Source organism: Helianthus annuus, chromosome 17 (assembly GCF_002127325.2).
Source record: "Helianthus annuus cultivar XRQ/B chromosome 17, HanXRQr2.0-SUNRISE, whole genome shotgun sequence".
Taxonomy (NCBI): Eukaryota; Viridiplantae; Streptophyta; class Magnoliopsida; order Asterales; family Asteraceae; genus Helianthus; species Helianthus annuus.
The window spans coordinates 8627894-8654042 of NC_035449.2; the positions used below are offsets into that span (position 1 = coordinate 8627894).

The following is a 26149-nucleotide window of genomic DNA, read 5'->3' on the forward strand; positions in this document are numbered from 1 at the left end:
TGCCTCACATGATATTTGGTTTGTAATATCTCTAGTTATGATATTACCTATCACATTATGGAATGCTTTAATAGTTTTTGTAATTAAGTCTACATTTTAATCTTTGAGTTTAGGCTATGTGTTGTGAAGGGGTGAAAGGTGAAAACAAGCGATGAGTGTTAAGGAGAGTGTGAGGTGCATAAATGTGACTGGCCAATTGAATATGTGAGAGTGGGGTGCCCTCGCACCTGCTAGGTGCTCCACCTTCTAGGCGTTGCGCCCATTTCATCAAATTGTTGTAACGGTGTTCACACTCCAGCGTTGCAGCGTCCAACGTGGCTTGTTTACATGCCCAATTTGGAAGCCCACAACACCTACTCATATGCTTTAATTTTTAACACCCTAATTTATTAACTACGTAATGGGGATTTACAAGTTCTGTTAAATATATTACCGATCACAATTATATATTTTATTGTTTGCGGATGTTGTAACCGCAATTTGAGATCATCTGACCGTTTAAAGTCCTTAACATTTGATCTTGGCCATCCAATGTACAAAAAAACTTCCAGATGGAGCGATTAGCGGTGGCTTAGCGATATCTTTGCTAATTCACGGCGGTTACGGATGCTTGCAAAACAAAACAAAACATTTCCAAAACCTACTTTACATTTTGCAGTTACCAAAAGTAGTTCATCATCTTCCCCACTTCCTTTCATCATAAAAGTTGTTTTTGGAAGATTTTCTATGGGCTCCAATTTGGTTTGACTTTTATATAATCAGTCAAAAGTGGTAATTAAAGTTGTGAACTTGTGACCCTTCATAGTAATGATGATAGATGTGTTGTTGGTTTTGCTTTTAGGTTTGTATTTGTGAATATTATGCTTCTGCAGCCATCACTATGTGTTTTTATTTGACTGTTGATGCTTATAGGATATTAAATATGTGATTGATTTTTGGTGTTTGAACTAAATGTGGATCTGATCATCAAGGCCGCAAACCGCCTAAGAAGACAAACACTGATGGTTTGGTGTTAGCGAGCCCAGGGTCGTCTTACCAACCAAGCCCCTACGGTTCACGACTGACGACTTCATGTAACCACAACCCGCCCTCCTCTTTAATCACGAGCCCGACCTCATTGCCATTTGGAGTCAATCCGTATCCTGATTCTCTCATTCCTTGGCTCAAGAATCTCTCATCTTCATCCTTTGCTTCCAAAGCTTCTCATTTTCACATCCAGAATGGCTCTACGAGTGCACCGGTGACCTCACCAACTGCTCGGTCCCACCTCAAAAACCCAGATTTGTGGTTTAAAATGACTCGAAGAAGAGATGTTCATCTAGCATTAGCATTGCATTGAATAAAAACGCTCCAATTTGAGACACTTAAATCACTGCAAAGCACCAATTGTGAGTCAAATGGCTTTTTTTTTAAGAATTAATTTTGTAATATTTCGTATTTCTTTGCTAGTCACTCACAAAATATTTACTTACTTTTTTTTATATATTTTTTTATTTTTTACCTTTTTATTATTTTTTTAACCCTTACTCACTTGAACCCATCCTAAGCCAATCCATTCTTACCCAAACCTATCCCAAACCCAATCAAAACCCATTCTAACCTTTTTTTCAATTTATCCATCTTGACCCAACAACCAACCCAACTTAACCCATCCATTTTGCCACACCTGCTCATCGCCATCCTTGGTCACAATCGCTGTTCGTTCTCTCACGCTGAAATCTTGTAATACCAAATGTGTACTTTTAAACGGAAAGATCCTTAAACGTCCAAATGTTTCATCTTCTTGAAGAAAAAGGTAAGTTTTCTGCATGACGGCATGAAACCCTAGCCGAAAATACGTATATCATCCTTTATCTTCATTTTAATTTTCGAACCACCGGTTTCTTGTTTAACAAATTACCATATGTGGACTGTCGAAAGTTTGAAGTGATTTTTGTTATTCGCTCCTTAAGCGTCCAAATGTTTCATCTTCTTCGAAGAAAAAGGTAAGTTTTCTGCATGACGGCATGAAACCCTAGCCGAACATACGTATATCATCTCTTTATCTTCATTTTAATTTTCAAACCACCGGTTTCTTGTTTAACAAATTACCATATGTGGACTGTTGAAAGTTTGAAGTGATTTTTGTTATTCGGTTGAGTTTCCGCTAGTAGTTTTATTTTTTAATTTTTTCATATTTTTTGCAAGGTGATATTGGACTCTATGTGAACATAAACTATAGGACTTTATGAAAAATATACATCGGTGGTTGTTTTTTTTTTTTTTAGAAAATTGTTGGTTAATAGTTATCTAATATCGATTATCGAAAACTTTAAAGTATAGTTGATTTTTTCAACATTTGTTTCACCACTGTAAATTGCAGCTTTTGGAATCAAAATTAGAGAGGGCATGAGATGATGATATTGATATTGGCTTAGCAATCAATACCAGTATACCTTATTGAAACCGGTGCTTTGTATCAAGATAGAGTGGGAAGAGATATGGTTGATAGAAAGAGGGTGAATGTAGAAAGAGATCGGCTAAGCAGCTTGCCGGATAATCTTATCCATAAAATCCTCTCTTTTGCTAGCACCAAGCTGGCTGTAGAAACCAGTGTTTTGTCATCCAGATGGAGGTATATCTGGACTTCGATGCCCTGTCTCAATTTCTCAACTAAAGATTTTCATACGTTGCCCAAGTTCTCCACTTTTGTTAAACGTGTTTTGTTGGGCCGTAATAATCAAATAGAAGTGGCTTCGGTTGAGCTCACCTTTCGTGGAAAGGTTAGCCAACCATTTGTTGGAAGAATTTTGAACTATGTACTCTCCCACAACGTCCCACAGCTTAGCATTACTTTCCTGCCTGGGAAGAAGATCGAATTCCCTCTTTCTCGGATTAGTTCTCGGTCTCTCAAGCATCTCACTATGACCGGGTATGCTTATAAACAGTCCATCACAACCACACCTGATTGGGAGATGCCAGCTTTAGAAACACTGTATATTCATTGCCTCACATTGTATGAAGGCGATAATACTGATGAGCGTATTAGTCTATTCTCCAACTGTGCGAGCTTGAAGAATCTCACCATAAAGAAATGCGTCATGGGGGGTGGATTGTATAGTTTCAATATATGTCATCCTGGATTAACTAGTCTAACACTTGAAGATGGTTTTACGGGTGTCAATGTGGATACGCCTCAACTCAAGAAGCTCACTATAAAACAATGGGAAGGGGTGCATCTGATTTCCGCCCCCAATCTTTCCTCCTTGCATTATAAAGATCTATCTTATATTGCTGATGAAGATGATGACTATGATGATCTTTTGCAGCTTTCTACTGATCTTCTACATTTGGAGAAGGCAAATATATGTATTGAGTGTGTAATTAAAGAAAAGGCTGCTGCTCATAAAATTGTGTGTCTGCTTCAACAGCTCCAAAGTGTCAAATTTCTTACACTAAATTTGGAAATTGTCAAGGTATGCTGGTGTTGGTCCTTAATGTTTATCATGCTCGTCTAACAAAGATTTTAAACTATGGAAAGTTTCTTGTGATTGTGGAAAACATTAAAAGTGGTATATGGTTGTTAAGAAACATGTATTCTGGAAAATAGACTTTTATATCCTTACTTATGATTGTGAGATTGCATTAAATTGGTTTCCATGTTTTACATAATTTTTTTTGGTATATTTTGCAGCTTCTTTCTTCATACATGGAACTAATCTCACATCATCCTTCTCCATTTGCCAACTTAAAGAGTTTAAAGATCTATCCGGTTAATGTTACCCGACCAAAAGTAACCATGTCTAATGAAGTCAAAAATTATTTGCTAGGTAGTTCTCCAGATGCTACCCTTACAATGGTTTCACATGAGGTATGTATACCCGAAGTATATACGTTCTATATAGATCTCACTTATTGCGTTGTTTACCTTGATGCACTAAATTTGTAATATGTTTTAAAGTGAACCATCAATTTCAACAAGAAAGAGCATTTAATAAAGGAGCTTATTATGATACATGGAAACCCTGCAGGAGATTAGTGCTGTAATGAATGTTGCATCAGCACAAAACCTTATGAGAGAATTGCAAGTGCTACTAGATCAGTGGAAAGAATATTGTGAAACAAACATAGCTCCAGTGAAGCAAGATAAGGCACCAATGAAATCCCGTTTTCATGAAAGAATGACTTATTGGGAAAATCTGAATGAGCCGTTTCATAAGGGGTATGAAAATACTCGTGATATAACTTCACTGTTGCAGAATATTGAAGAAGTACTGGAAAAGGTGCCTAGGTCCCATAGGGCTAAGTTTCAATCAAGGTTTTCTGGTTTACGTGCTGAGGCTGAGACTATCATGGATGATATGATAGATCGTGTGATGATCCAATGTGATAAGAGGCCAAGATTTTCAAATATTCTCTTTCGATGAACTTGCTACATCACAACTGTCTTCGTGACGAAATGTAAGTTCTTGATTATCCCTATACTATTATTTGAATCTGATTATTATCTTTCATATCAATTTGCAAACAGTGTTCGGTAAATAAAAAGAGTAATCATAAATATAACAAAATATCTTAGGCTACACGGTGTGCCGCGTGGGGCTTCCCCAATGCCGGCACACCGCCCCAACCATTGGCGTGGAGGTGGCGTGGCGAGGGTGGCGTCCGGATCTTCATGGGTGTGGGGCGGATGATGGTGGTGTCGTGGCGAATCGTGGATGGTTGTGGAGTTTAGTTTAATTTTTGATTGGTTTATTTCTTTTTAAACGCCCCTTTCAAGCCCCTTCCACCCGTGCTTTTTTGTGCTTGCCCTCTCTGATGACGTGGCAGCCACGTGTCACTCCACATCCTCCCTTCAAGCCCCTTCACACCGAGTAGTCTTACTTGAACGGATGCTGGACTTCTAGCCGGGACAAGTTTGAATCTTCAAATCCCACCTTCTGCCCTTCATTTTTCTTTTTCTTAAGTTTCCAAGTTACATGACAGCCCTTGAACCAAAGGGGTTGTCGTCTACTGGTATCAAGGTGTGCTGGTAAGGTGTTCCTTGTTCCTCCTCATGTGGGTGAGTTAGCCGCTAAAAAGAAACATAACAGCCCTTGAACTTTAAGTTTTGATAATGACAAACAAGTCCTGAAGTTTCATAAAACTTGTATCTAATCCTTTCCTATATTTCAAGTTTTCCATAAATAACGTCATTATTGCCTACCATAAACTTTTATTATTATCATTGTAATTTTTTTTAAACATTATAGGTTAAGAAAAGTGAAAATTGATATTATTATTATCAACAATACAGTTTTATTATGGCTATTATAGATATTATAGATTGTTGGCTATTATATTATTCAAAATGAGATTTATGTATCAATAATTTCTTTTAAAATCTCGCTGGTACAATTATTTAATTAACTTTTATTTTTGGAAATTATAACAGAAGGTTTGAGGTATGCTTGAATTTTTATGTGATCGGAGATCAAACCAACCTGACCCGATTACACACATACATACCTATATGGCTATATCTCTATAATGAAAGAGGCGGATTTACAAGAAGTTTTAGGATTAATACGTACTAAAAATGTAAAACTAATTTAAATTAGAAGTTTTACCTTAAATGAAAAGCGCTAACAAATATATAAACTTTTTTATGATGAATATCCCAACAGACTGTGTTTTGTTTTCAGGTTCTCAATTGGACTAGAGCTATAACCCTTTTGCACCAACTTAGTTGGATGGTCAGGTTTTATTTATGTCAAGGATATGTTCTTTTGCTGCTACTGTATGTCGTATTATTTTTGGTTTTAATATATATCTCTAGTTATGATAATACTAACCTTATCACATTATGGAATGCTTTAATAGATTCTGGAATTAAGTCTACATTTCCATCTTTGAGTTTAGGCTATGTGTTGTGATGGAGTGAAAGGTGAAAACAAGTGATGTCACGTAGGCATGTCGTATGATTTTTGGTTTGTAATATATATCTCTAGTTATGAACGGGGTGGGTGCGGGGAAGGGAGCGGGGTGTGCTTTCCCCGCTCGGCCCTTCCCTCACCGCGCGGCGTCTTGAATTCGGAGACTTGTCACCGCTATATATGCTTGATCACAACTATATATAGTTTATTGATTGCGAATGTTGCAACCACAATGTCCTTAACACTTGATCGTGACCGTCCAGTGTACATAAAATTTCAGGTGGGGCAGTTTTGCTGTAGGAAACATAACATTTCTGAAACATGCTCCACATTTTGCAGTTACCCAAAATCTGCTCTTCCCAACATTCAGCTCCTGAGTTCTATTCCCCCTTCCTGTGTTTTTTACTTTTTGTTCTTTTTTTAATTTAATTGTAAAACACTAAAACCCATATTAGGGTTAAGCACTTAGGTAGTGTTTGGTATGCGTGAATGAGAGGTGGAATGGAATTGATGATTACGAGGGAATGAAGAAAAGCGTGTTTGGTTGATCAATGGAATGGAATCACCCATTCCAAAATGCATTCCATTCCCTCAAAATCATTCCTTCCATCCCCCATGTTTTTTTTTTCCATTCCATCCCCTCTTTTTTTTTTTGAACAACTATTGCATCATTTATCAAAACACCACAACCCACCACCTTCGCCACAACCCACCACCACCACCACCCACCACCAACGCCATCACCGCCACCCGCCACCACCTCACCTCGACAGCCGCCGCCGCCACCCACTCACCACCGTTATCACCCACAGCTGTGACCAACCGCCAACGACACTCGCCGCCGCCCACCACCACCGTCGTCGACGCCACCACCACCGCCACCCGCCGCCGGCAGCACCAACCGCCACCTCTGCTGCCACCCACCACCAACGGCCACCTTGCCACCACCACCACTCCTCGTCGTCGCCGCACCGCCACTCGCCGCCACCACCGCCACCACCACCACCACCCATTGTCGCCGCCGACACCCACCACCGCCACCTTTAACCACCCATAATCACTACCACCGACCACCACCACCACTCACCGCTGATTTTATTACTCCGTTTTTTCTTGCCTACCGAATAATACACAATAATAACTCATTCCATTCACACATGGTAACCAAACAAGACATGGAATGGTAATGATCTATTGCACTCCCTCGTCCATTCCATTACCTCGTCCATTCCATTCCTTCGTCCATTCCATTACCTCATACCAAACAGACCCTGCTGTTTTGAGAATGATTGAAGTTGCTTATTTTAACATTTTATAAAATTTCGAATATACCGACATCCTTATTCTTTATCTGCGATTCAATAAAAGATTAATTCAAACGTGGTTAAATTTTGTTGGTTTTTTTTCTTTATCGTGACGAAACTATCAGATACTGTCCAAACAACATTTGTACGGGTACATTATTTTAGTTATGTTTTCTCCACGTATCGCAATAGAATATTTGCTTTGTATCTAACTCCGTAAGTCATAGAGAATGTCAATAACCAAATCAATACCAGCCAAACAACATCGGTGGTGCCGGTATTCCGTATTAGTTTCCTTTTGTTTTTTATAGATGTAAAACACGTGTTAATATCTTCTTGGGCATATGTCTATCGGTTGCTATATTGAGTGTTGGAATCGTACTAGTAGTGTAACAAACCGAACTGATGCCAACTGAAAGCCCGCTGCGAAATGTGAGAAATCCCACTAGTTATTAGTATTACGCATAAACATGCTATGTCGGTGCACCAATCATATATATATATATATATATATATATATATATATATATATATATATGTTTTTTGTTTTTTCAATTATTTTTTTTAAGTAAACTAGTTATTTTCCTCCCGCGCGTTGCGGCGGAACCCAGTGACTACAAAAGACGTGCCAGCAACGGCAAACAGATACCGAATATTAAAACATAAATAAAATTAAGTGGTAAGGATAATCACTCTGTTATAAAAAACGATTTTAAATAACCTACTATATAATAATAGGACCCACACGTCCTACACGTTGGAAATTCGGTTGTTTTCAGTTCAGTTATTATGGTGCTAACACGTTAACATATGGATGAGCTCAGTACCGGTAACAGAAGCGAAAGTACCGATCTGGAAAATCATCGAAATTAGGTACCGGCACCGAAAATTCTCGGTAAAATACGGTATGGTATTTGAAGGTAAAAATCAATAAATACAGGTATGATGCTAGACCGGTGTCGAACCTAAAGTAATGATTCTGAAAACGCCAAAAGGTGGGTACCAAATTGGTACCGAAAATGATTTGGTATATTAAATTTGGTACCGATACGATACCGGTTCGTTTACAGGATTTGATACAATTTGCTCATCAATATTCTAAATATTCAAGTTAATTTTACATGCTACAATTCATTCATTACAGAAAAAAAACAAAAAAGTAAGCAAAATAAGTTATTGTGTATATAAAACCTCATTCAAACGAAATACAGTTTACTTACTGTGTGTATGAAAAGTAATCTAAACGGTGCAATTACTTGCATTGCTGCGTTGCTACAAGATTTAATGAGCTCGGTACCAACCGGTACCGAAAATACCGTTACCAAAATCCCCAAAAGTGGGTACCGGTACCGAATATACCTAGTATGGTACGGTTCGGTACCGGTCGGTACTGGTACGGCACCGGTATTTGAGGGTAAAAACCGGTGAATACCTGTGCAGAACCGGTACCGAAAATACACCGGTTTGGTAAATTTCAGACCGGTACCTATACCTGTTACCATTTGCTCATCTCTTAATTCTAATTTTAAATAATTCTAATTCTAATTTTAAATTAATAATAAATCACCACTGTTCATTATGGTACGGTTCGGTACCGGTCGGTACTGGTACGACACCGGTATTTAAGGGTAAAAACCGGTGAATACCTGTGCAAAACCGGTACCGAAAATACACCGGTTTGGTAAATTTGAGATCGGTACCTACACCCGATACTATTTACTCATCTCTTAATTCTAATTTTAAATTATTATATTACTACTGTTCATTCTTTAATTTAATAATAAATCACTACTGTTCATTATGGTACGGTTCGGTACCGGTCGGTACTGGTACGACACCGGTATTTGAGAGTAAAAACCAGTGAATACCTGTGCAGAACCGGTACCGAAAATACACCGGTTTGGTAAATTTGAGATCGGTACCTACACCCAATACCATTTACTTATCTCTTAATTTTAATTTTAAATTATTATATTACTACTGTTCATTCTGTTTCATTATTATCATATATGAATTGTTATAATAGCATCCATTCAACCTTTTCTGTTTTTTTTTTTTTTAATTTAAGTGTTATAATGTTTTATTTTTATAATTTCTTTGAGTAGATTTTGTTTTTTTGCAACTTACCATATTTTATAAAATTGTGAATATGTTGTTGCAAGTATAGTATAATATGACCTTTATAATTTTTTTATATACCACTGCAACGTGTTTATTTATATCCATGATTCACTAATAGTATTTTTAGTGCCATACGTTATAGCAATTGGCAGAAACTGAACCGATGTCGTCCGAATATAACTATCACTGCCGATATTTGTTGCTATTGTTTTCGGTTGATATAAAACACGTACTAATATCGTTTTGAGCGTATCTCTTTTGCTAGCTATACCAAATGTAGATATCATACGTAGGGTTGTTCACGAGCCGAGCCGTATATCTAGCGGACCTTTGCTCGTACTTGGCTTGTTTACAAGCCGAACCGAGCGGAGCGGCTCACTTAAAACTTAGCCTCAAATCAAGCGAGCATTTTTCGAGCAGTAAATATTCTAAGCGAAGTTCGAGCGATTTGGACAACCGTGTCGCGCGATTTATATTTAATGAGAGAGATAGTGTTAATGTTGGGTCTCAATTTTTATATTTTTAAAACATACACATTTCATGGTATAATATTTTTCTCATGAATAACAATGTTGTGGCCGACAAGGCGATGATCATATTACACGAACAATTATGTTGAGACTATGAGACGATCGACTTAGGGTAACGACATGAAACATTGAGATGATGAGCAGACTGTCGTTTATCGGTTTAGTGTTTAACTTTTGGATTTTATATTAATTTTTTATTGGAGTGATTGGGCTAGTACGTACAGATATAGTTGTAAATTTGTATATAGTAGACCAAAATCTAATAGAGTGTTTTATATATATATATATAACTAAAAATTTATTTTATATTTAAGTAGGGTTCGGTTCAAATGAGAACCACCACGAGTTGTGAGAACCGTGAGAACACTTTCTTCCCGCGCGAGTTGGGCCAAATTTTTTTTTGCACAAACCTATATGAAAATATTATAAACACATTTGTAAAAAAAGTAAAAAAAAAAAAAATTCAAGTCGGTAGTTTGACTGATCCAGGGTTTTTTTATGCGCCCGTGTAAAATTTGTACGAAGATAAATATTGTTTTATGCCTAAGCGTCATTTTATTATTATTATTATTATTTTGCTGAAACAAGTGATTTTTTATGCTTTTGAGAAAATAAAATTTTCGGAAAAACTTTTGGATGACCTAATTCTCACGGTTCTCACAACTCAAGAAGATTCTCCTTTTAATCCATCCCTATTTAAGTATATATGTATGTTTAATGTGTATATATACACGTGCGTGTATATATATATATATGTATAATTCATATTTGTGTGTGTGTATATATATATGTATATATATGTTTAGAGGACTGCTAAAATGAGAACCACCTCGAGTTGTAAGAACCGTGAGAACTACAACGTGCGGGGCGAGGTTTTTCAAAAACGTAGTTGCGTGTACTATAAACACATTTGTAAAAAAAAAAATCAAAAAAAAAATGTCGTGTGCGTAGTTTTAAGCACCACAGGTTTGTGTTTACGGGTACCGTAAATCTAACCGGAAAATTTACGGGTACCGTAGACACAAACTTGTGGTGCTCAAAACTACACACACGACATTTTTTTTGAATTTTTTTTTACAAATGTGTTTATAATACATGCTTCTACGTTTATGAAAAAAAAATTTGTCCACCTCGGTCCGGATCAAAAAGTTCTCGCGGTTCTTACAACTCGAGGTGGTTCTTATTTTATCGCAATTCTATATGTATGTGTATGTGTATATGTATATATATACTAATTAATAATAATAATTCGATCCGAGCCGAGCGGACCTTTGCTCATTTTTGGCATGTTTACAAACCGAACCAAGCAGAGCGGCTCGTTTACAACCTAGCGTCAAATCGAATGAGCAGTTTCCGAGCAATTTCTGAATGAGTGTCGAGCGAGCGGCGAGCCATTTGAACGGCTCTAATCGTACGGATAGTTTAATGAACTGAGCCGGTATCAACCGATAGCCCAATGCGAAACCCGGATAAACCCACTAATTTAACTTATTTAGGCCATGGGGTATGAGGCTTGGGTTGGGGCGTGGGTTGGCTGAAAATGCCCAAGCCACCACCCCGGGGGCTTGGGTTGGGACGTGGGTTTGGGGCGTGGCCCCATTGGCGTGGGTTTGAATCCGGGCGTGGGGCGGGCGAGTAGGGCTAGCTTAGTAAGGTGACATGGCGGGCTCTCAATGGCCAAACCAAACTCATGCCCCCAACCAAAGCCCCACCATACCCCATGGGCGTGGGTTTGAGTGGTGGGGGGCTCCCATTCCACGTGTCAACAAATGCCCCAACCCAAGCCCCAACTCAAACCCCACCATACCCCATGGTCTAAGGGCATGTTTGGGTAAGCTTTTTGAAACAACTTATTGACTTATTGGCTTTTTGAAAAGTAATAAGCTCTAAAATGATATTTGACAAAGAGGGTGTATGTGAAGGGAAAAAGCCAATAAGTCAATAAGTCACAAAATCCTGAGAAAGCCAATAAGTTAATAAGTTGTTTCAATAAGCTTACTCAAACATGCCCTAAAGTTCAAAACACTTTAAAAAAACATTCAATTCAACTACTTATTAAAAGTCGAAACACTTTAAAAAAGAACATTCTTATTAAAAGTCGAAACACTTTAAAAAAGAATATTCAAAGTACATTACTTTTGAGATGTAAAAGTTACATTTTAACGTTTTTAGGTTAGAAAGCAGCGGTCATCAGCTCATCGCCATCGTACCACCGTCGCTACTTAGCGCCTCCGTCCGTCAGTCCCTGCACGGCGTAAGCTTCTTCCCGAAACCAGTTTTAGGGATTTTTTTGTTTATAAATTCGGTTCGATTTTGATTTTGAGTTTGACATGTTCTATCAAGCAAGCTCAACTGTATGTTAACATAGTGTTTTACTTTTGGTTTCATCTAAATTTATGAATGAGGAAGAAGCTTGATAGATAGTAGTTTAATATTGAAAAGTCTAAGGCATAATTAGTTTTATTGTTTACATATGTTAATCCTTTCAACATTTGTAAATTGCAGATTTCTGAATCAAAATAGAGGGTATGAATGTATGATATGATGATATTGATCATATTGGTTTAGCAAACAAGACTAGTGGTAGTATAGTACCGTATTGAAACCGGTCAGTGCGTTGTATCAAGGTATGAGTGGGAAGAGAATGAGTGATAGAAAGAGGGTGAATGTAGAAGAAGATCGACTAAGCAGCTTGCCGGATGATCTTATCCATAAAATCCTGTCTTTTGTTAGCATCAAACAGGCTGTTGAAACCAGTGTTTTGTCACCCAGATGGAAGTATATCTGGACTTCAATGCCTTACCTCAATTTCTCAAGTCAAGATTTTTGTACGTTGCCCAAGTTCTCCGAATTTGTTAAACATGTTCTTTTGGGCAGAAATAATCAAATAGAAGTGACGTCAGTCGAGGTCGCATTTCGTGGAAAGGTTCGCCAAGCGTTTGTAAAGACAATTTTGAATTATGCTTTCTCCCACAATGTCCAACAACTGAACATTACTTGCTTGTGTGGGAAAAAGATCGAATTCCCTCTTTCTCGGGTTAGTTTTCGGTCTCTCAAGCATCTCACTGTGACCGGGTATGATTATAATTCCATCACAACCACACCTGATTGGGAGATGCCAGCTTTAACAACACTGTATATTCATTGCCTCACATTGTATAATGGCAATAATACTGACAAGGGTACTAATCTATTCTCCAACTGTGCAAGCTTGAAAAATCTCACCATAAAGAAATGCACCATGGAGGGTGGATTGAATGGTTTCAATATATGTCATCCTGGATTAACGAGTCTAACACTTGAAGTTGGTTTTACGCGTGTCAATGTGGATACGCCTCAACTCAAGAATCTCACTATAAAACAATGGAAAGGGGTGCATCTGATTTCCGCCCCCAATCTTTCCTCCTTGCATTATAAAGATCTATCTTATGTTGGTCATGAAGATGATGACTATGATGATCTTTCGCAGCTTTCTACTGATCTTCTACATTTGGAGAAGGCAAATATATGTATTAAGTGTATATTCGAAGAAAAGGTTGCTGCTCATAGAATTGTGTGTCTGCTTCAACAGCTCCAAAGTGTCAAATTTCTTACACTTAATTTGGAAGTCGTCGAGGTATGCTGGTGTTGGTCCTTAATGTTTATCTTCTAACAAAGATTTAAACAATGGAAAGTTTCTTGTGATTGTGGAAAACATTAAAAGTGGTATATGGTTGTTAAGAATCATGTATTCTGGAAAATAGACTTTTATATCGTTACTTATGATTGTGAAATTGCATTAAATTGTTTTCCATTTTCTACATAATTTTTTTGGTATTTTTTGCAGCTTCTTTCTTTGTACGTGGAACTAATCTCACATCATCCTTCTCCATTTGCCAACTTAAAGAGTGTAAAGATTTATCCGGTTGATGTTACGCGATTGAAAGTAACCGTGCCTAAGGAAGTCCAAAACTATTTGCTAGATAGTTCTCCAGATGCTACCCTTACAATGGATTCACGTGAGGTACGTATTCCATGAAGTATATATTTATGCTCTATGTAGATCTTACTTATTGCTCTGGTCACCTTGATGCACTAAATTTGTAATATGTTCTTAAGTGAACCATCAATTTCTACAAGAAAGAGCATTTAATACAGGAGCTTATTATGATACATGGAAACCCTGCAGGCGATTAGAGCTGTAATGAATGATACATCTGCGCGAAACCTTATGAGAGAATTGCAAATGCTACTAGATCAGTGGAAAGAATATTGTGAAACAAACACAGCTCCAGTGAAGCAAGACAAGGTACCGATGAAATCCCGTTTTCATGAAAGAATGACTTATTGGGAGAATCTGAATGAGCTGTTTCAGAAGGGGTATGAAAATACTCGTGATATAACTTCAATGTTGTGGAAGATTGAAGGATTACTGAAAAAGTTGCCTAGGTTCCATAGGGCTAAGTTGCAATCAAGGTTTTCTGGTTTACGTGCTGAGGCTGAGACTATCATGGATGATATGATGGATCGTGTGAAGATCCAATGTGATAAGAAGCCAAGACGTTCAAATGTTCTCTTCGATGAACTTGCTACATTACCACCGTCTTCATGACAAATTGTAAGCTCTTTATTTCCCACCTACTCATCTATCTACTCATCTGAATCTGATAATTATCTTTTATATCAATTTGCTTACATACCTATATGGCTATATCTCTATAATGAAAGAGATGGATTTACAAGAAATTTTCGGATTGACATGTATCAAAAAAAGCAAAACTAATTTAAACTAGATAGATATTTTACCTTAAACAAAAAGCGCTAACAAATAAATAAAACTTTGTTATATTGATCGAATATCCCATCAAACTTTATGTTTTGTTTTTTTTTTTCAGGTTCTCAATTGGACTAGAGCTATAACCCTTTTGTACCAACGTAGTTGGATGGTCAAGTTTTATTTATGTCAAAGATATGTGTGTTTTTTTTTTTTTTTTGCTACTGTATGTCTCACATGATTTTTGGTTTAAAATACCTCTAGTTATGATATTATGGAATGCTTTAGCTTTAATAGTTTTTACAATTAAGTCTGCATTTCCATCTTTAAGTTTAGGCTATGTGTTGTGAAGTATTGAAAGATGATTGAGGTGCATACATGTGACTGGCCAATTTAATATGTGAAATGGAATATATGAGAGTGGGGTGCCCTTCACCTACTAGGTGCTCCACCTTCTAGGCGTCGCGACCCTTGCACCAAAGGGCTGTAACGGTGTTCACACTCCCGCCGTCCAACGTGGCTTACTTGCATCCCCATTTCACCAAAGGGTTGTAACGATGTATGAGCCTTGCAATTTCCTTTATCAACGTTCATTCCCTCTACATGTATACTACTATACTATGGTATATAACTCGATCAAACAAGAAATCTAATATTTTGTATTATGTCAAAGAGATCACGACACATAGTTAGAAGCAACAAGTTAACCTAATCAAAACTTGTTAGAAATCAAGTTACAAGTCTTCCAAGACACAAACTGTTCAAACTTGATGAAATAGGGTGTTTGTTCTAGTCGAATTTGGGTGATTGAGTTTTGGCCAACCAAACCACCCGATATCCAAAGTCCAAAAAAATTGAACCGACGACGTCCAAATCACCCGAATAAATATTTATATCCGTTCGGTTTAACTGAATATACAAGAGGAATCCAAAATTGGATTCAGGTTATTATGGTTATGGGATTAGCAAAATGTTTAATTTAACCAATATATTTTAAACCCTTCTAAAGTAGTCAACCCCATTTCCACTTATCATATATTTTAACTGAATAAATATTTGGATTGTGATATTAGCGAAAGGTAGACATATATTTTAAACCCTTGTAAAGTAGTCAACACCATTTCCACTTATCATAGGCAGGGGCGGACCTTATGTTGTCCGACCCGTAGCACGGGCTACGGCTCAATTTTTTATCGGTAGTGTAATTTTTTTTTCGGTTTTTATACCAAGGATATCCCTGAACAACTAAGAGGACACCCCTAAAAAAGAGTCTGTAAGCCCAAATCAATTAAAAATAATAAGCCCAAATCCCAATTGCCTAATATGTTAGCCCAAATCAATTGAAGATTGTAAATAATAAGCCCAATTGCCCAATATGTTAGCCCAAAATAACAAAAAGATTGTAAATAATTGCCCAATTGCCTTGAAGTTTTAATGCATGGCACGACACAACTACGAGGATACCAATCAAATGAAAATAATAAGCCCAAATCTCAATTACCCATTTCATCACACTATAAGTGATGGTGATAAATTTGCAAACTTGAATAGAATAAGTGCTCTTGCGCGTGTTATGGTTGAAATGGGAACACATAGTTTTTTTCCTTCAGTTTATCGGGTAGTGAAGCTAGCTTTGCTTTTACTGGTTGCAACCACAATCGTTGAAAGATGTTTTTCAAAATTGAAGCTTGTCAAGATGGATTTACGCAATCGAATGGGCCCAGAATTTTTTAACTATGCTATGGTTTGTGCGGTCGAAAAAGATTTTTTACGTGAAGTAAAAGATGACGATGTGATGGAACGATTTCAAGCTATGAAAAAAAAGAAGAGGACAATCTTAGCATTATCGTATATTTAGAATTGATTTGTATAGAGTTTAGTTCTATAATTATCTTGTATTCATTCCCTATATAATGGGATTGTATTGTATTGTTAAGATCATCAAATAATAATACTATAGACCACTTTTATGGTATCAGAGCTACGACTCTCTAACCCTAATCGCCGCCGCCGACCACATCCCTTTCTTGTTCGATTCCGATCATGCCAGGAGATATCGAACACCCTGAATCTTTGGCTACGGTCGCAAAACCTACAACCCTTCACCCCGCGTATTCGGTAACCAACATTCAATCCAAAATACGCACCCTGGATGGTAAAACCGTCACCTACACCTCCTGGGTTAAACTGTTCCGGTTACACGCTACTGTATACAAGGTGCTGGCTCACATTGCCGGACTGACCCACCCAAAGATACTGCACCCGAATACCCCCTCTGGGTCGAACTCGATGCTCTGGTTCTTCAATGGATTCTGAGCACTGTGTCCGACAATCTTCTTCCCCGTTTGCTGGACAGGTCTCCACGGCTAGGGCCGCATGGCTCAAGCTCGAAAAGACTTTTCTTAGCAACAAGAAGGCACGTGCAGCAGCCTTGGAAACCCAGTTCTGCAACCTCACCCTTGCACATTGTTCATCCATCGATGATTATTGTCAGCGCCTCAGCGATCTTGCCAACCAACTCGAAGATGTGGATCAACCTATCACCGAATCTCGCCTTGTTCTTCAACTGGTTCATGGACTCCCACAAGAATATGATACCACGCCCTCGCTTATTCATCAAAACAATGCCGACTGGGATACGACTCGCACGATGTTACAAGATGAAGTTATTCGCATGGACACTCGTCGACTTCTTCTGTTCTCATCACCCAACAACCGAACCAGACATCTTCCCCATCTTCACAGCAGCCGCAGAACAGCCACCCCAACTCGAACCCAAACCTGTATCTTCCTCAGTATTCTTCACGGGGACGGGGGAGGGGTAGGGGTCGATCCGGTCGAGGAGGCAGAGGACGCGGGTCAACCCGTTGATGCGTGTCAGTGTGTATATGTTTTAGGTATATATTTTAAGCCCCTTTTACACTTTTTAGCCAAGTTTTAAATTTATAAACACGATATTCACTAACACTAAACACACATATGGGCAAGTGCACCTATCGTGGACGTAGTATAGTGTTGGTAAAATACCGAGGTCGTCCAAGGACACAAGAGCTTTTAGTACCGGTTTATCCTCAACATCTAATCAAATCAAAATGTTAGAAAAAGGTTTTTAAACTAGAAAAATAAAACTAACTAAAATGCTGAAAATTAAATAAAAGTAAAAACAGATAGACAAGATGAATCACTTGGATCCGACTCGTGTGTAGTGTAACCTTTGATTATTTTCGCACTTTTGCACTTGTTTAAGAGATTATCTTAGTTATTGTAGTAGGCCCCTCTTTTGAAGGCGACGTTACCCTCAACCCAGTAGTTTGAGTCAGCAAGGATACAATCCTAAAGGGTCGGATTTTTGAAAGATAATTAATTAAGTTATTAATGCGTAATGTGGTAGGCCCCTCTTTTGAAGGCGACGTTACCCTCGGCTAAGTAGTCTGAGTCAGCAGGGATACAGTCCTAAGTAGCCGGGTTAAAGTTTTAATAGTAGTTTAACTTATGAGGGGGTCAAAGAGTTTGGACCCCCGCCATCCAATACCGTTGGGTTTTGAAGGAGGTCCTACTAAATTTGACCCAGGTCCTTTGCAGGATCTAGACACAGAACAATGGCAAGACTCTTACCAAACCGTTCCCTTAACCCCCGACCAGGTAGCCAACATACCTCCATATAAACCGTGGAGATATGAATGGTGAAAATCTTTTATTTTATATAGACAGTAAAATAATGCCAAGACACCACGGACAAACGATAAGGAAGAATCACCTTCAACATAAGAAACTAGTAATTAAAGTCATTAATACAAACCAATTAAAAAGTGCAAAAGATTAAAAATAAAAAGTATTACACTAAACACTTATCTTCACCAAGTGATGTAAGAGACTTAGGCAAACATGGCCTTTGATTGTCAAGAACTCTTACGATCAATCTTGGATCCCGAGACGACTCACACACTCTATGATGGACAATGGATGATGGTGGTGGATGATGGTGTTGTGATGGTGGTGGGTGGTGGGTGAAGTGTGAGAGAGGTGGTGTGCCAAGGGATGAGTTGCAAGAGCTCCAAGCACTCCTATTTATATGCTGAACAGAAGCGCGGGCACGGCCCCGTGTCCGCTGGACACAGCACCGTGTCCATCATCCTCTCTTTCTTCATTAAATGCAGTTTGTCTGCATTAGTTGACCAGGCCCCCGTGTCCGCTGAGCACGACCCCGTGTGCAGAAGCATGTCTGTACTATCAAGATTTGCCTGGATTCCGCGAATCTTATAGTTGACCACGGCCCCGTGTCCGCTGAGCACGGCCCCGTGGTGGGCGATAGAAGCTTCTACCACTTTGTCTTTTCTGCTGACACTTGGGCACGCCCCCGTGCTCACTGAGCACGGGGCGTGCTCAGGCTTCTGTCTTTTTGTTTTGCTTGGGAAGATGCTGTCGGGAGGCCGGGCATGCCATGTTTGTTCCTTTTCTTGTATTTATGTTAGATTTAGCTGCCTTTTTGCTTCTTTTGTCTATTTGAGCTCATTTAATCCTGAAAATACAAAAGGAAAACAAAAGCACACTTTTTCCAACATTAGTACTAAAAAAGGGTTGGTTTATGCCACAATTGATGTAATTTATATGTTGCATTTTGTGCACATCACCCGTGCACCATCCGGTTGGGCCCAGCAAATGCAGTCCTACCCCAATTAGGCCTGGTGGGCCACACCGCCCTGTCCATACCCACCTCAGCCCGCCTGGCAGCCGAGCCCACACTCCAAGCAGCCTTCGGGCCCACCATCGTTCACTGGTTACGAGTTTCCAACCCAGCCAAACCTCTCCGCCGAACAGCCATCAGCCCAGTACACCGGCATTGCAGGTCCTCCGCCCTCGACACCCACTGCACCTTACGGCTTCAATGCCTTGTGCCCATCTGATTTAAGTGGTGTCTTCTCTGCCATGCAAATGCAAGCTCAAGACCCTACCGGGTATGATTCAAATCCCTTCTTCATCTACTACGTGCAATAAACTTTTGGTCGGTAATGGCGCGTGTATTCCAATTTTAAATTTGGGACCGGCTTTTACACCCTTCCAAACCGAACCTACATCTTACCTAATATCCTATATAGTCCCCAAATCATTAAAAACCTTATTTCCATTAGGTGTTTTACACGTGATAATTGGGTTTCCATCGAATTTGATCCGTTTGGTTTTTCTTTGAAGGACCTTCGCAATGGAAGAATTCTCTCCCGCCACAATAGCACTGGGGACTTATATCCATTCACTGGACCGTAACTGCCGCCTGCTGCCTGTTTCCTCACTACTACTTCCGCACCTTGGCATGACCGTCTCGGCCATCCAGGAGCCCAAGTTTTAGATGTTTTAAGTCGTACTTTTAATTTTCCATGTAATAAAGACCATCGGTCTAAGTTTTGCAACTCTTGTCAACTTTGAATAGTAAACGTTTGCCATTTTATGCGTCTAATACTTACACTTTTGCACCATTTGACATTATTCACTGTGATTTGTGGACCTCATCAGTTCCGAGCAAAACCGGCTATAAATATTACATGGTTCTTATTGATAATTTTTCACACTTTGTTTAGGTTTATCCTTTGAAATTTAAATCTGAGACGTTTCCAACATTTGTAAAATTTCACCGTCTTATCCACACCCAATTTAACCGTCTTATCAAAACCTTTCCGTGTGATTTGGGAGGCGAATTCGATAACAATGCATTTAAAACTTTTGCTCAACAAAACGGTCTACTTTTCCGTTTCTCTTGTCCCCAAACCTCGTCCCAAAACAGCCGTGCGGAACGTATGATTCGTCGCTTAAACGACATCATACGTGCCCTCCTTATTCACGCCAACATTCCTCCCTCTTTTTGGGTGGAAGCTCTCCACACTGCCACCTATCTCCACAACATCGTACCTACAAAACGCTTAAACTTTTTTACCCCAACTTTTGCCCTTTACCTTCGCCACCCCACCTATGATCACTTACGAGTGTTCGGGTGTGCCTGTTACCCAAACACGTCGGCCACTCAACCCCACAAACTTCATACTCTGGCTATTCGTTGCATCTTCCTTGGTTACCCACCGGATTTTCGTGGATACCGTTGCTTCGATCCCACCACAGGTAAGGTTCATATTTCTCGTCATGTTACATTCGACGAGTCTACCTTCCCCTACACCATTCCCTCTTCGGCCACCTTTTACCTGTTTCTTGATGACCAATTGCCTCCAACCTTTATGTTTTCACCCAACCCAATTGTCCCTACCACACAACAGCCCGAACCTCCACCCCCTAAACCGACCCAGCCCATTACCTATTCCTGTCGACCCCGTCCGCAAACCCAGACCCAACCATTATCGTATATTCAGAATTGATTTGTATAGAGTTTATTTCTGTAATTATATTGTATTCATTCCCTATATAATGGAATTGTATTGTATTGTTAAGATCATCAAATAATAATACCATAGACCACTTTTAGACAAATCTATTAGATATTTGTTTTACTTTATTTATTTATTGTTGTTTTTTTAATTGTACGATTGCACGGTGAAATTTTTTTTTAGGATGCCTCTGATTTAATGTTTTAGTTCCGCCACTGATCATAAGCTTGCCATATTAGCTTCGTTAGCTAAAACGACTAAGATTTATCCTACACTTTAAACACGATGACTAAGAATATAAGAATTTAACTTACACATTTTTTGAGACGACAAAAATAATCAAGTCTACACTTTTGACAAGGTAGTTGAGATGCTAAACCCCATCTTTCACTACTTTTGAAAATTTTAAATATGACGTCTATATTAGAACATTTTTGTTCAACATATCTATTTATTTTATTATCTTTTTAATAATAAAACTTGAAACACCTTGAAAATAATTCGAAGCTTCAACAATACGTTATATCGTCTACATCCATAGGTATACTGCAGAGAAACATTTCTAAAGCAGCGGCCTGCAGCACGCCGCCACTGAACAACCGTCGCTCCGTCCATCCTGTCTCGCCGTTCAAGGCGGCGTAGCCCCTTCACTACCTGTACAGCGTAAGACTCTCCCCCTAAACCAGATTTAGGGTTTTTTGTTTTATAATTTCGGTTCGATTTTGATTTTGAATTTGACACATTTGATCACGCTCACCTTTTATGAACCAAAAGTTCATAAAAGTCCTTGGTTGATTTGTTTCACTACTGTAAATGTGTTTTCAGTCGATTGTTTTTGGCGATATGATAAAAGTTTTTAGTTAGAAAGAGTGAACTTTTCTTCAATTGTTTGTTGCTGAAGAGTAGGATTCCAGATTATAAGGCTGGTTATTGTAAATCCATCCCAACATTATGTAGAACAATGTTTTTATTTGATGTAAGACATCATTTATTTGAATTATGCAAGCGCCTGTATCTTTAGTGTGTGGTTTGTCCTATGTCCCAACTGTTGTGCGTAATCAAATTGCAGCTTCGGGCTCGAAAGGAGAAGACATAACTTTGGTGGTTTTGCAAACAGAATTACCAAAGCAACGGAAATTCGAACAAAGACATTAGAGTCCTGAAATTTCGGCGGAATTAACAAGAAAAAACCAACGCATATGTGAATTCTTATATTTATAAAGGTAGGATTAGGAGAATGGATTCTGGGCGTGGTAAAATTAGAATGAATGTGGAAGGTGATAGATTAAGTAGCTTGCCAGACGATCTTATTCTTAAAATCCTGTCGTTTATTGGCACTAAACAAGCAATCAGAACAAGTGTTTTGTCATCTAGATGGAGGTATATCTGGACTTCAACGCCTTGTCTCGATTTCTCAACTCGGGATTTTCGTACGTTGGACAAGTTCTACAAATTTGTTACAGGTGTGTTATCTAGCCGAAAGAGCCAAATAGACGTGTCTTCTCTTGAGCTCGATTTACTTAGAAAGGCTAGCCAGTCGTTTTTCAAAAGAAGTTTGAACAAAATTTTGAACTATGCATTATCCCATAATGTCCAACAGCTGAATATTACTTGCTGGAAAGGATGCGAATCCCGTCTTTCTCGCTTTAGTTCTCAGTCTCTCGAACACCTCACTTTGATAGGGCTTAGTTACAAACATTCCATTACGACCCCACCTACTTGGGACATGCAAGCTTTAACAACATTGACTCTCTTTGGTGTCACATTGTATGCTGATAATACTGGCGAGTCTGCTGGTCTTTTCTCCAACTGTGCAAACTTGAAGAATCTCAGCTTAAGTTTCTGCAAAATGGGATCGGGTCGTTTCAATATATGTCATCCTAGACTATGTAATTTAACACTTGAACGTAGTAACGAGGGTGAGAAAGGTGATGTTGCACCTCAACTCAAGAATCTCACTATAAAATATTGGACAGGGATTCATCTTATTTCCTCACCTAACCTCACCTCCTTGCAGTATGAAGATTATTTTTTTCCTTTGGAGGTATCTGCGGACCTTCCTCATTTGGAGAAGGTGGATATATGTATTCACCACTGTAATGATAGGGCAGATGCTCATGGAATTGTTTGCATGCTTCAAAAGCTTCATAGTGTCAAATTTCTTACACTCAACTTGGAAATTATCAAGGTATGTCGGTAGTATTGCCGTATTGGTCCTTAATGTTATCATTTGCATGATTGCATCCAACAAAGATTTTCAGCATAAACAATGGAGATGCTCTTGTTGTTGCGAAAAAAATATATATTAATTAGTACAAACATGGTTAATTCTTTTTTGACAAAAGAGGTATATCGACTCATTGCATGTGCTCGCTTACATGTCTATTAAGAAACATATATTCAAGAAAATAGTCCTTTATATCTTTACGTATGATTATGAGTTTGAAATATTTTTTTCTATCTTTGCAGATTCTTTGTTCATATGTGGAACTAATTTCACATCAACCTTCTCCATTTGCCAACTTAAAGAGTTTAGAGATTTATCCAAAGATTCATCCAGATTCAGAGCAAACACAACCAAAAGTAACTACCGAAGTTAAAAACTATTTTGTAGATGGTTCTCCGGGTGCCACCTTCACAATGTTTTCACATGATGTATGTACACCATGAAGTATATTTTTAGTTTTTTATCCAACGTTCTTATTCAAGTATAGCCTATGCACTAAATTTGTGAAGTGAACCATCTGCTATGCTCTTAAGTGAACCATCGATTTCTACTAGGAAAAGCATTTAATACAGGAGCTTATGATGATATATGGGTTATGGAGAGGATTTAATATACGTTGCATGCTTATTATATTTTTGGCTTTAAATTCTCTTTATTTTTTATGATATTATATTGCTGCCAAATTGTTCAAACAAAAATCACAACTATATATCTGTTTTAACCTTTTGCCTTTGAGTTGAATTTTGTATTATAAACTTGTATTGATATATCTTTAAGCTGAGAGACTCACTATGCCTTAAATATGTTTATAAAAAAAAGCGATGCATTTCTATACGCAATTACTTTGGCTATGCATTAATTTGGAGAGATCTGTGACAAATGGTAAGTAATATTTTGGTTTCTAATATCTTCTAATTTCATGGAAACACTGCAGGATATTAGAGCTATGAAGAAGACCAAGTTGGCCCAAAACCTTTTACAACTTTACAGGCGCTGCTAGAGCAGGAGAAAGCTCATATAGAGACCAACATGGTAAACATGCATGAACAAGAGAAGGCTCAGATTGATATTGAGAGTTGTTGGAAATACACGAGTGTGCAGATTGAGAAAGGAAAAGAAAAGACTTCTGACATCATTTCAAAGTTGAAGGAGATCAAAGATTTAATGACAGAATTGCCTGCATCAAACCGGGCTACCATACAACCATCTTTTTCTACCTTGTGTGTAGAGGCCGACATTGTCATGAATAAGATAACAGATTGTACGAAGATGCAATGCGATGAGAATCTAAGGCGTGCAGGTGTGTGCTTTCATGAGCTTGCTACAACACTGCGGACGTCACCTTAGCAAATTGTAAGTTCTTGTCTTCTTAATTTACTATGTACTCACAAGTGACGACTATAATCCAAATGCCAACTCTTGGTACCAGTGTAATCGTACTATTACTATGTTTAATGCTTCCCTAGCTGAAAATGGATTGCGAATGGGATTCGATAAGGTTTATTGCACCATCTTTGTATCTATTTTTAGATTTTTACAATTTGTTTTCCATATTTGGAGTTTCGGACACATGGTGTGACACCTTAGTTATTTGGCGTATCAACGCAAAGGCATATCAAATATGTCATTTGGTGAAGCACGAATCATGTCGAAGATTCAAGATGAATTTACAACGCCCATGTGATAAGTGCATCTGCATTGCAAGGTTTTTGGATCCAAGACCATTTATATGGAAGAGAGATTAGGCGTGTTTGATCCTTTGCCAGTTACTAGGTTTTGGTGTGAATTCAAATAATTAAAAGCTTCATGAATTTTGTCTATGGGACCAAAACCTACAACATGAATGAGGCCTTCAATTATTTGCATTGATATATTTCGATAGAAGGGGAGACTAAAATAAAGCAGTGTCCAAAAGCAACTGAGCATTGCGTATGATACGCTCATGTTTTGTAAGAATCGTGAGAACTTGGTAAAAAAATAATCAACATCACTTTTTTTACATAAAATATTTTTTTTAAGGTGTCGCAATATTTTATAGAATTCTCAAGATAACCTTTCCTTAAAAAGCATTGAAGTCCTAGAATCATGTCGTCATTTCCTATGAAATTAAGGCTATAGGGTGTGGTCATGACCCTCATGACACCATCATGACCTTTCACGTCAGTGCCATGTCATCTACCTCTAATCTATCATCCAAAACCAATATCCTAAGGGTGTGGTCATGACCCAAACATTATTCTTTTATTTATTTTAATTTATCTAAAGAAAAACGAAATGATTTCTTGAAAAATGGAAAGGAGGACTATGGTTGCCATGGTTTAATCCATGCCAAACCATGGTGGATCATGCAAGGAGGTGGTGTAGTCTTCCATTCATGTTCCTACGTGGCGAATCATGTCCCAACCATGACCCCACCCCCTTTAGCCTAACAGTATCATCATGTCTGTTTAGCTACATTTAGACATTCACGATTAGTTGGCCGCTCCTTGACCAGTAAGGCCCAACGATTCATTTATAGTACCTTTGGCATTTCCCTCTCGTGATACTCAGTACTCAAGATGAGATCAGTAAAAAGTTTGAACAAGCTCGAGATTAAACTTCAAGTAAAACCCTTAAATGATCCTGAGCTTGAAGTAGGGTTGTTCATGAGCCAAGCCGAGCCGAGTTAGGGCAAGCTCGGGCTCAGCTCGGATTTGAAACTGAGCTGGCTCGGCTTGGTTTGGCACAATTTTAAAAAGAAAAATTAATACATAACTCTCAAATTCAGTAGTCTAAAATATTGTTCGATAGTTCAAAAAACATATCCAAACTGAGTTCAACCAAATAAATTATAAGCCAAAATCAAGTTTAACAACACAAAGTAAGTTTTAAATTCCAAGGAAATACAATACTAGTTTATTAACCTTCAAATATGTCATAGATATTAAATTACACACATAAATACATGTAAAT

At 38.3% G+C, this 26149-nt stretch overlaps 3 protein-coding genes across 4 annotated transcripts; all 3 read left to right on the forward strand.

Moving 5' to 3' along the window:
• Nucleotides 1-2480: 2480 nt before the first annotated feature.
• LOC118488788 (F-box protein At1g60400-like) lies at nt 2481-4406 on the forward strand. Its single transcript, XM_035986134.1, has 3 exons — nt 2481-3455; nt 3674-3850; nt 4011-4406. The coding sequence occupies exons 1-3, from the start codon at nt 2481-2483 to the stop codon at nt 4404-4406; spliced, it is 1548 nt and encodes a 515-aa protein (XP_035842027.1).
• An 8072-nt stretch (nt 4407-12478) lies between these two features.
• Nucleotides 12479-14440, forward strand: LOC110923661 (F-box protein At1g60400). Its single transcript, XM_022167725.2, has 3 exons — nt 12479-13465; nt 13676-13852; nt 14018-14440. Exons 1-3 carry the CDS (start codon nt 12479-12481, stop codon nt 14438-14440), a joined length of 1587 nt encoding a protein of 528 aa, XP_022023417.2.
• Nucleotides 14441-21497: 7057 nt separating this feature from the next.
• Nucleotides 21498-24688, forward strand: LOC110922186 (putative F-box/LRR-repeat protein At3g28410). Of its 2 annotated transcripts, XM_035986650.1 has the most exons (4): nt 21498-21633; nt 22040-23158; nt 23440-23625; nt 24132-24688. In XM_035986650.1, exons 2-4 carry the CDS (start codon nt 22208-22210, stop codon nt 24195-24197), a joined length of 1203 nt encoding a protein of 400 aa, XP_035842543.1. In that variant the 5' UTR covers nt 21498-21633; nt 22040-22207; the 3' UTR covers nt 24198-24688. The 2 variants fall into 2 exon arrangements, with proteins under 2 accessions (XP_035842543.1, XP_022022188.1); XM_022166496.2 differs by having other exon boundaries at nt 21498-23158.
• Nucleotides 24689-26149: the final 1461 nt, after the last annotated feature.

What these genes read in the sequence shown, in the direction of transcription:
- LOC110922186 (XM_022166496.2), top strand. Translation starts at nt 22,208, where the DNA reads ATGGATTCTGGGCGTGGTAAAATTAGAATGAATGTGGAAGGTGATAGA. An exon ending in TCAACTTGGAAATTATCAAG is followed by an intron (nt 23,159 to 23,439) that starts GTATGTCGGTAG and finishes CTATCTTTGCAG; the next exon opens with ATTCTTTGTTCATATGTGGA. An exon ending in TCACAATGTTTTCACATGAT is followed by an intron (nt 23,626 to 24,131) that starts GTATGTACACCA and finishes GAAACACTGCAG; the next exon opens with GATATTAGAGCTATGAAGAA.
- LOC118488788 (XM_035986134.1), top strand. Translation starts at nt 2,481, where the DNA reads ATGGTTGATAGAAAGAGGGTGAATGTAGAAAGAGATCGGCTAAGCAGC. An exon ending in TAAATTTGGAAATTGTCAAG is followed by an intron (nt 3,456 to 3,673) that starts GTATGCTGGTGT and finishes TATATTTTGCAG; the next exon opens with CTTCTTTCTTCATACATGGA. An exon ending in TTACAATGGTTTCACATGAG is followed by an intron (nt 3,851 to 4,010) that starts GTATGTATACCC and finishes GAAACCCTGCAG; the next exon opens with GAGATTAGTGCTGTAATGAA.
- LOC110923661 (XM_022167725.2), top strand. Translation starts at nt 12,479, where the DNA reads ATGAGTGGGAAGAGAATGAGTGATAGAAAGAGGGTGAATGTAGAAGAA. An exon ending in TTAATTTGGAAGTCGTCGAG is followed by an intron (nt 13,466 to 13,675) that starts GTATGCTGGTGT and finishes TATTTTTTGCAG; the next exon opens with CTTCTTTCTTTGTACGTGGA. An exon ending in TTACAATGGATTCACGTGAG is followed by an intron (nt 13,853 to 14,017) that starts GTACGTATTCCA and finishes GAAACCCTGCAG; the next exon opens with GCGATTAGAGCTGTAATGAA.